The sequence below is a fragment of the Limulus polyphemus genome, unplaced genomic scaffold (genome assembly GCF_000517525.1).
Source record: "Limulus polyphemus unplaced genomic scaffold, Limulus_polyphemus-2.1.2 Scaffold1991, whole genome shotgun sequence".
NCBI lineage: Eukaryota > Metazoa > Arthropoda > Merostomata > Xiphosura > Limulidae > Limulus > Limulus polyphemus.
In genome coordinates this window covers 57,280-67,882 of record NW_013667601.1, presented here as the reverse complement: position 1 = coordinate 67,882, position 10,603 = coordinate 57,280, and the positions used below count along the sequence as shown (strand labels likewise).

General features: G+C 31.9%; 1 protein-coding gene across 1 annotated transcript in view; it reads right to left on the bottom strand.

Moving 5' to 3' along the window:
- Nucleotides 1–10,603, bottom strand: part of LOC106465583 (apolipophorins-like) — a 122,891-nt gene that overhangs the window by 66,225 nt on the left and 46,063 nt on the right. The window contains exons 10-13 of the mRNA XM_022393508.1: nt 9,363–9,512; nt 6,621–6,768; nt 5,008–5,291; nt 45–248 (exon numbers count right to left, since the gene is read on the bottom strand). Coding sequence (XP_022249216.1) covers nt 45–248; nt 5,008–5,291; nt 6,621–6,768; nt 9,363–9,512 — 786 coding nt within the window. The remainder of the gene's footprint in view (nt 1–44; nt 249–5,007; nt 5,292–6,620; nt 6,769–9,362; nt 9,513–10,603) is intronic.

Sequence of the window (10,603 nt, the reverse complement as noted above, 5' to 3'; positions counted from 1 at the left end):
AGTTGGCATATTAAACAATTTAAAAAAATAAAATAAAAACATACTCGTTCATCCAATAAATCAAGTTTTTCTGACTTGTATAAAGTTGACCTTTTGCTCCTGAGCTGTTTATAATATTCTTCTGCAGTTGTCTTTGTATTCTCCTTGACATCGTTAACCACTTCGTCAAATGCAGCCTTGGAAAAATAGCCATGTGGTCCAAACAACTTTTCTACATAGTGATCTAGTCCAGAGATGCGACCTCCAATCTAATAATGTCAAAATTATTGTAGTGAAATGTAAAAATTAATAAAACAAATATATTCTCAAAGTTCCACTACTTATACACTACATGTACAAAACTGGAAGAGGGGTGGAAGGCAATCATAAATGAATAACAACTGTGTGACAATCAATAAAATACTACTCAATAACTTCACACAGTAACAACAAGTACTGTATTGTACATACAAAAACATACAAATTAAATTGCTTGCTGCGTAATATAAAATCATAAGTCATACAAATAATACGAATGCTTGAGATAATAAACAGTATACACATTATCTGATACATAAAAAGTTATTAGCAGCGTAACATTTAGAATTTCCAAAGAACTGTAGTTTCCTTTCATTTCAGCTTGCAAAATCAGCTGTTTGTATAGAACAAGACTAAATGAAAATCTGTTGTCAGAAAAATATTGATAGACCCAATTTAATTATTGGGGAGTATGTGTCCCCTGGTCAATGTCTGTATTACAGAAGCTTTAAGTACTTATTTTTCTTACCACACCAACCTTAAAGTCAAATTTCACTAATCACTGTGACTGTAAAATGTATAAAAAAAACAGATACCTATCATTAAATGCATATAACATAGTATTTCCTAAATATTACATTTGATAATACAGAAGACATTATATTAAACCAATTCTGAATATGCAAATAAGCATATCATGTGACAACCACATCCAGTATACAGTCATGATGAAATAGCATATATCAAAACTACATTTTGACATAGCGTGATGGTACTGAAAACTGATTACATGTGGAAAGGATATGTAACAGTCCTTTCTGGAAGGAAAATATTCATACACTCATATAACAAAGACATGTTCAGATCATGGATTTAGAATTTAAAAGGTGGGAATGTCCCTTTTACTTAATAGCTTTGGAAAACAAACGAATATGAATCAACATGAGGCACCAGGTCCATTCAGAACGAAACCTGCTACAAGTCATGCCCTGGCTATGATAAGCAAAGTGCAGTTCTTGTGAGAATTCATGTATACAAAGATCACATGCAAAAGCCATTCATGTGTTCCACGCAACAGTACAAAAAATAATCAAGAAGGATTTCCATTTATAAACCAGGTTAACAAGATATGGCCTTACCAAAATAAGGCTTCTAGTCATATTTTTCATTCAACCATCGTATACCTCAAGCACTTGAAGAAGTGGTTCTCAAACATTTCAGGTTCGTGTACCACTTTTGTATACTTTTTTAAGTTACAAACCCAGGCCTAATTAAAAAAAAAGATAAAAAATCTAGTAACAAAAATGTATATTATTAACACTTACCCATTAATGCAAAAGATACAATTGTTTTTTCTGGTACTATTGAAGAATATGTGGTACCATTTTTGTCAATTTTAAAGGAAGAAAATACTGGCAAGTCTATGTAAGTAGAGGGTGAGTCTATAAGTGAGGAGAGTAGTATGTATGTGGAAAGCTCAGGTAGAGCTTATTACAAATTTCATGATTTTTTTATGTTAATTGTGTCATGTACCACCAACATTAGCTCCATGTACTACAGTTTGAGAATCTCTGACCTGGAGAATGAAATGGATATTCGTACTATTCCATACAAAAATATACTGGTCAAGTTACTGGACACAGTGCCTTTGGGTATCCAGGTGTTTGAAATATTGAAACAGTTACCGGTAAACTGTCATCTTCATATGTTAGATGGATTATGGAAGTTACAGAGGGAGGAGGGTATTGCTTTGAACATGATGGAAACTTTATAAATGATTGTCAGATAAGGTATGATCAGATGTGGTAACAAGCTTTTAAAGTGACCAATTTTGGAGCCATTAAACAGTGTGGCCAAATTAAACGTTTACAGTTCAATGTGCCCAAATTATTTGTATAAGATTATTCATAACATTACTCATTATGTGAAAAAATCTAAAAAAGAAAACACTGTAATTTATCATTTACTGCATACTTCTTCTTTGGATGCAAGGTACATTGTCACATTATGCATCATGGAATGGCACATGTACAGAGTATGGATGAATAATCAAACAACCTGTTGGATATACAAGACTGTTTAGTTTAAGAGATATTACTTAGTGTATTTAGTGATTTAATATTTAATGATTATTTAGTTTTCATAACAAAAGTGTTAAAAGTTGATTATTTTAAGTGATAATTGAGACAAATTCCGTTTCATTACTAGTTACAAGTCGTATGTTGTGTATGCAGTTTAATTGTTGTACTAGGCTTTCATAATATTGTTGACGTCATCTTGCTTGAAGCTTCTAAGTTTTCTTGTTGTGTGTAATATTGTTGCTACTAGAGAGCTAGAGATTTCCAGATATTCTGTTGAATGTTATAAGTACGTGCAGATATAAGAAAGTAGGTTAAGTGAGAGATAATTAGATAGGTATAGACTGAGTGATTGGTGGTTTAGCCGTGACAAGCAATTTCTAAAGAAGTTAAGTCAGAAACATTACGTTACCAAAAGTGAAGTTAGACTGCATGATTGTTAGTTTAGCCATAATGAGGAATATTATAAAGTGAGTTTTAGAACTTAACAGAGAAAAGGAGAACAATTTGTATTCTCAAATGGTGTTCTAAGGTAATTGGATCCACCTGTGGCACAGTGGTATGTCTGTGGACTTACAACGCTAAACACCAGGTTTCGATACCCATGGTGGGTAGAGCACAGATAGCCCATTGTATAGCTTTGTGCTTAACTTCAAACAAACAAAAAAACAAGAAACAAGCTAAGATGTAAATTTTTTCAAAATTGTTGTTACTTTTCAGGGTTCACTTCAAGACAAGTTAGCACATGACACATCCAGAAATAGAAAGTTATCTTTCCTGCCAGTAAATCAGATATGAGTTAAGAAGTAGTCATACCTTAAAGTTTGACTCTTAGTGTACACAGATCTCATGTATGAGGTGCATGTCTTGAACAAATATAACTTTGTTTATATATTTTCTTTTTGTGGTAAAACCCATATCTGAGCTCAGTTGACAACATATAGTTACAGCTGATCACCAAATGATATATTAGTTTGTTTTTTTCCAACTGGGAAATCTACTAGTGCTATTTCTTTAACTGATACCTATAGCTTGGTTACTCATAAAAACTGTGCATATTGGGCAACATAACTACAGCTTGGTCACTAAATGTTTCATAAGTGATTTTTTTTTAACTGTCAAATTTACTAATGCTTTTGCTTTAACTCATACCAACAACTGAGTTATAGCATCAGCTTAGGGAAACTGTGCAAAACTGGACAACATATAATTACAAGCTGATCATCAAATGGTTCATTTGTGATTTTCTTTCAAGTGTGAAATTTACAAGTGCTTTTACTTTAACTGATACCAACAGCTGAGTTATAGCACCAGCTTAGGGAAACTGTGCAAAACTGGACAACATATAATTACAAGCTGATCATCAAATGGTTCATTTGTGATTTTCTCTCAAGTGTGAAATTTACAAGTGCTTTTGCTTTAACTGATACCAACAGCTGAGTTATAACACCAGCTTAGGGAAACTGTGCAAAACTGGACAACATATAATTACAAGCTGATCATCAAATGGTTCATTTGTGATTTTCTCTCAAGTGTGAAATTTACAAGTGCTTTTGCTTTAACTGATACCAACAACTGAGTTATAGCACCAGCTTAAAGAAACTCCAACATTACAATATAATGACTGCCATTAGAAAAAAACTGGTCAATTGTCATCATGGATTACAAAATCATGCAACTCTGAAGCAACAAAAAGCAATGTGACAAATACCTCCAGAATTATTAACCTGAAAAGGAGGAGAGGTACATTTATTAATTACTTGAACCAATACTGTATTATGTTATATTAATTTCAAATAATATTTCTTATCAAATTGCTAATTTGATGTGTCAGTCTTCTTGAATCAAGCTTAAACTAACAAGTACAAAAGGAATAGTTGTTTTAGACTAGCATACTAACTTTTAATTGTGTGGCAGTTCTTTTACATCAGAAAGTGAAAGGAGTTTCAACTATATATTAAATGTGTTTTCAGTTTTTGAGAATTTGTAGACCATAAGGATATGACAAAATTAATGAACAAACAATTTCTTATTCTTTCATAATGTGGTCTTTCTAAGAAACGTAAGTTTAATCTTCCTTATTTTTGCTAGTCTAGAGATACAGGAGACATATACACATTGCATCAATGTACAGCATGACATAATATCATGTAATATATTATATTAGTATTATTAAATAAGAACTTTTGAGTGAAAGTAAAGAAGAGTGTATAATGTCAACCATATCTGCGATATCCAATGCCGATGAAGCCTTTTCACCAGTATCAGGGCTCTTCAAGCTGTCTTATATAAGACAGACACAGTAAAGGTTGAGACACTATTTATATTACCCAACTGCTTGACAACAACTGTCAGGACCCATTTCAATATTTTATTATTAAATTAAGCTAAATACACAGCTTTAATTCTAAGAAGGCTAATATTAGTATTTTCACTAACAACTTATTCAAAACATCCTAAAGAAATATATTAAAACTTCATGAGAATTGTGTAAGTGGACAAGATACTTTTTTTTCCGCATTTATTTTTATACATAATTCCAGAGAAATGTAATTAGGTAAACAAGTAGAATTTCTAAGTACTGTATATAATTACTGATATACACTGCATGAGCACTTAGCTTACAAGTTGAAATTAAAATATATTTAATTCATTTTACAAGTTATACTGAATGTTATATTAAAAAACTCACCTCAAAAAGATTAATTGAATGTCCAAAAAGATTAACAGTCATGTTGAAAGATCCAGATCGAGGTAAGAATGACTTGGGATTGTAAATTGAGTTAATTTCCAATTCTGCTCCTACATTCAGCTTTTCAAAGAAGAAAGACCACTCAACATTATTTGAAAATTTCCGGATATCAGTTGAAAATTTTTTAGTGAGGAAGTCATCTGATAACAAGCTCCGAATGTCCTGTTTATGTGGTGCAGAAGTTTCTTGTAGATTTGTTAAATGAGTCCACACAAATGCTCCAACTAAAACATAAAAGTCACATTCATAGAGAATTAGATGTGATTTGTTGTAGCTTCTAGTAAAAATCAATTTTATCGTTTTTCCCTTCTGTTACAAATTATAATATATGTGGTTGTTTGGTATAACAGAATTATGATAGAATTTCAAATTCATTATTTTGTTTAAACTGAAGAGCTTCAATAGTTATCACATTTCTAATATTTTGTATTTCTTTTCTTTGTGGTAGCTTTCACACCCAAATGAATCTTTATCATTTATTTTATCCAAGAAAAATATACATCAAACTGTTAAGTTTTTATGATGTATTAATAAACGTAGTTGAAAATATTTATGTATACAAGGTTGAATATGTATAATAAAAAGATCTGAATAGTCAAATCAGCAAGGCAAGTGACAACCACAGCCAATATATAAAGTCATAATGCAACAGCATATATTGGAACTAAATTTTGACAACATTTAGCATTTCATAAGTACTGTGATTCCATTAAAATTTGATCATTTTTGGGAAGGGTATGTAACAGTCCAGATACAAAATATTCATACTCTCAGATCATAAAGATGTGTTCGTATTAGGAATCTTAGAATTTCAAAGATGGAGATATACCTTGTACTTCATGGTATTGTAAAACAAAGCAATATTCATCAATTTATGTCACCATGATCAGAAATATACCTGCTCCAAGTTGTACCCAAGCTTATGGCAGCAAAATGTGGCATCTTGTATTAAGTGAGAATTCATGAACATAAAAGTCGGTGGCAAAAGCTATTCATGTGCTCCAAGCAAGAGTACATAAATTAATCAAGAAGTATCTCTATCTGGAAACAAGGCCAATAGGATACAATTTTACACATATAAGGCTTCCATCAAACCTGCTGTTCAACTGTCACATACTTCAAACACCTGGAGAAATGAAACCAGTATTCATGCTATTCCATACAAGAACATGCCAGTTAAGTTACTGGATTTATTTGTCTCTGGGCTGTTGAAATGAGCACAGTGAAACCAATGTCTTCATATACTAGATGGATTATGGAAAGTGCACAGGGAGGGGTGGTGATTTTTGAAAATAAAAGCCTTATTATGGAGCCTTCTGTAATGGAAACCACACTGCAGGGCTATTGTCAAGAAGCACAATTATCAGAAAGAGCATCACAGACACGGTGACATGAACTGTAATGGCATGGTAAAGCTCCAAATTCATTTTAATATAATATACTCAACCCTTTGTAGGATACACAGTTTTTTTCATTTAGAGATAAATTATAGACCCATATAATTGAAACTTTCCTAAACGAATAACAAAAAACTCACAATCATAATGACTGACCTTGATTCACCTGTTCCTCTTTTAAAATTTGTTTCACTTTTTCAATAACCTCTTGGTTACCACACTTGATTGCTGCCAAATAAGATGTAATTCTCACTTCGATATCTTCATCTTGTTTTTCAAAAAGTTCAAGAGCTGTTTGTCTCATCTGTTAGACATAAAACTTTTACGCACTGCCTTTCTTAGGTTTTATACTGACATCAAAAGAATATGTTGATGCTTTAAATTGCATAACATAAGAAAATTAACAATTCTAGTAAATTACAGCTTAAATGAAACATAAGAATTTACAACCTAAGATAGTTAAAAGAACCTCTTAACTATTAAAAGATTAGAACTACGGTTCCAAGTGATGTCAGCTCTCACCATCCTAGCTAAGTACATGATAGATTATATTCTTATACACTAATCTTTTTTCAATGTTACAATACTATTATTTCATCTACAAGCTTTCAGTCTTCTTATTGGAACCTTCATTGGGCAACAATGTACTGAATGAAGGCTTTGGTAAAAGGGATGAAAGCTCACAAATGAAAGAAAAATATTTTAACATAGAGAAAAGTCCATGTATTAATTTACCTATGTTACGAGTCTTAAAAATCAATCAAACAACAGATTGTCATCCAATGAAGTTAAATTCATTTAGCTTTAGGTTTGCAGTCTATCTAGCTGTCAGGTTATATTTATCACCCAGGTTTTCTCTATCGATTAGTTTTTTGAGCAATTAATTATGGTACTCAGGTGCAATTAAATATGTAAGAAAAGTCCTAAGAAGTTGCATAAATGTTATGCAGAGGAGTACAATGAACATGGTAAGATAAAAGAACAAATGAAATGGATTTTTTATTCACAAACAACGACCACTTTCCAATTGCTTCATGATGGGAGAGAGGAAAAACTTCCAATCCTCTATACAAGAGAAAGACAGGATCAAAGGAGAAATCTAGAATCATGTAGCTGTTCCTGGAAGGCATGACACAGAGACAGGGCCAAGGAAGTATAAGCTTTTGGAACAACAGCTGTAGTATGTAACCTCCAATCTTAAGTACAGTATTAGTTGAAGTTAACAACTTTCATACAACAAATTACAAGGATATCACAGCTACATACAGAGCATTGGTACATAAACTTAGAAATATTCACTGAATATACCTGTATACAGATATATTCTATGTTAGTTATGGAAGAGTAAAATCAGCAATTATTGCAACTGCATACACTAAAAAGAAAACATATAAACCTACATTAAATACTAAAACCTATACCACAAGCAGCTGAAAATTACAATTTCAGCAGTGTTAGCTCTTGTCAAATTCAGCTAGGTAAATGACAGAGATTTTTATTTAACTGGACACAACAGGAATTTGTGAATATGTTCAGTTTATAGTACACAAGAGGTGCTACATTTAACTGAATAGCTAGCTGCATAGCATCAAGTTTTTATAAAAGAGTATAAAGGTGTCTTTATATTTAAAACTAACATTTTTCCTTAGCTGAAAATATATTTATCATAGATACCTTTGCACACAGTTTAGCTATCTTCCTCAGCCTTTCAGCGTGTCTGCCAAAGAGATTTGCATGCCACTGACCTTGAAGCAACTCCTACCTAATTTCTCATGAATTATGCTACCGCACGAAAATGTTGTCATGCAACAAAAGCCTCCAGCAAAAGGAGGGTGAAACATCTCCATGTGTACTAACTTCCCATACACATTTGCATTTGTAAAACAACGATGATTCAGAAGTGCAAATGCATAGGGGGGATTTAATGCACACGGAGATGCGTCATCCTCCTATTGATGGAGGTCATTTTTTGCATGATGATGTCATCTTGCAGTATCACAATTCAATTCACGTATAATCATGTAAAATTAGGTACGAGTTGCCTCAAGGTTTGTGGCACACAAATCTCTTTGGCAGACACGCTGAAAGGCTGAGGAAGACAACTAAACTGTGTGAGAAAGTGAGTTATCATGTACTTCAAATATGATGGTTTGATATTATTAAAGTTATTAAAATTACACTCACTATAATTCTCAAAAAATATTAACCTATATATTATTATATATATATATTATCTCTATATATTTTTTATTTTTAAAGAGTAAAACTGTACACATAAAAAATACAAAAATTAAGTTGTTTTATCAGTCAATTTTGAAAAATTACCCCAACAGAAAAACTGACTACTGGTCTTAATTGAAATAAATCTAAATATATGCCAACTACATATGCAACAAAATTGGAAACAAACAACAGTTAATAAGAATACCTAAAAAGCATTTTTAAGATATTGACTTATTCACAATTTTTTAATTTGTTCTTACATGACATTTTATAAATTTTTGGCTACCCTTTTTATTTTCAATTGCTTGTGCTTGGTGTTCTTATATGTTTAATATTTCTCTGTGTTGTGCCTTTTGGCTTTTATATAATCTTTCAATTGTTAAATATTTTGTTACAATTAAACAACTATTTTGTGTATTTCACCAAATAAATAAGGTCTGCAACACTTGTGGGTCTGTAGCAGTTAATATTTTTGTGTCCATACATCTGATAGTCAAATATTATTAATTAATTAATTTGCCTTTAAAATATTATTATTATGTTTCATATGTATATTTTGTTGTTCATGTCTCACAAACCATAAATCTAAGCCTCACATAGATGAAAAAACTGGACAAGTAGATGAAGTAATGTAGCTGAAGTAACTTAGAGTGTAATTTATTATTCATTACTAACCTTATCTTCACATGGTGAACGACGGAATGCTTCCAAGGCTGCTACTCTAAGTGGAACAGAATTTCTATTTGCCTGTGCACATTCTAAGATATCATCAGTAGCTTCTCCAGTTTCACCAAGATTTCCAAAGGCTTTGAGAACAGCAATGACCTGATAAACAGGTGTTAGTTTACTCCACAAACTTAAGGAAATGTTTTTACAGTTGCTAATCTAGCAACATTTATATACAACTTTTCACTTTTAATCTTACAGAGTAAATTACACATTCCATAAATCTTTGTAAAACATAAGTTAAAATTGTTCATCATAAAGAAAACCAATCAAAAATTAAGAAAGCTTATGAAACAAAAAAAAATAATAATAACATGGTAATCTATATAAATATTTTGGATTAACTCAAAAAGTGATTATTGTAATATTCTTTTCATTCATACATGAGCAAATTTACTATTCGCTTATTTCAGGTCCCCCAGTGACACAGAGGTATGTCTGCGGGCTTACAACGCTAGAAACCGGGTTTCGATACCCGTGGTGGGCAGAGCACAGATAGCCCTTGTGTAGTTTTGTGCATAATTAAAAACAAACAAACAAGCTTATTTCAGAAATTTGCACAAGGCTACACAAGGGCTGTCTACACTAATTGTCCTTAAGTTTGAACTGATAGACTAGAGAGAAAGAAGCCAGTCAATAACACCTATCACCAACTCTTAGGCTATTGTAATCAAATAGTGGAATTTACTTGTCACTCTTGCAGTGCACCTATGGCCCCAGTGAGTGCAATATAATTTTGCAGCAACAGAATGCAAACCATGGACCATGAGATTGATAGTCTGGTATACCAACCAGTAGGCTATGTTTGGCCTATGAACTAACTGCTTTTGATTATTATGGAAAAATAAAATTATTTGTCTGAAATAAAATATTTATTAACAAGTAAATAAAAAAAATAAGAGGCTTTCTAGAAATTGTTAGATTTTGTGACAAATATTTCAAATGAAACTGTCACTTTTTTTATAACTATTTTCTTTCGTATTTGAATTATGGCAAAAGAGTAAAGTGTGCAAGATCACTATGTAAGCTATAATAGGGACTTCCAGACTCATATTTAATTTTGTCTCACAGTTATTCAACTGCAGTGACATTTAATGTCTCTTCTTTAAATGATGAAACTGTTTGTTTGTTTGTTTTGAATTTCGCGCAAAGCTACACGAGGGCTATCTGCGTTAGCCGTCCTTAATTTA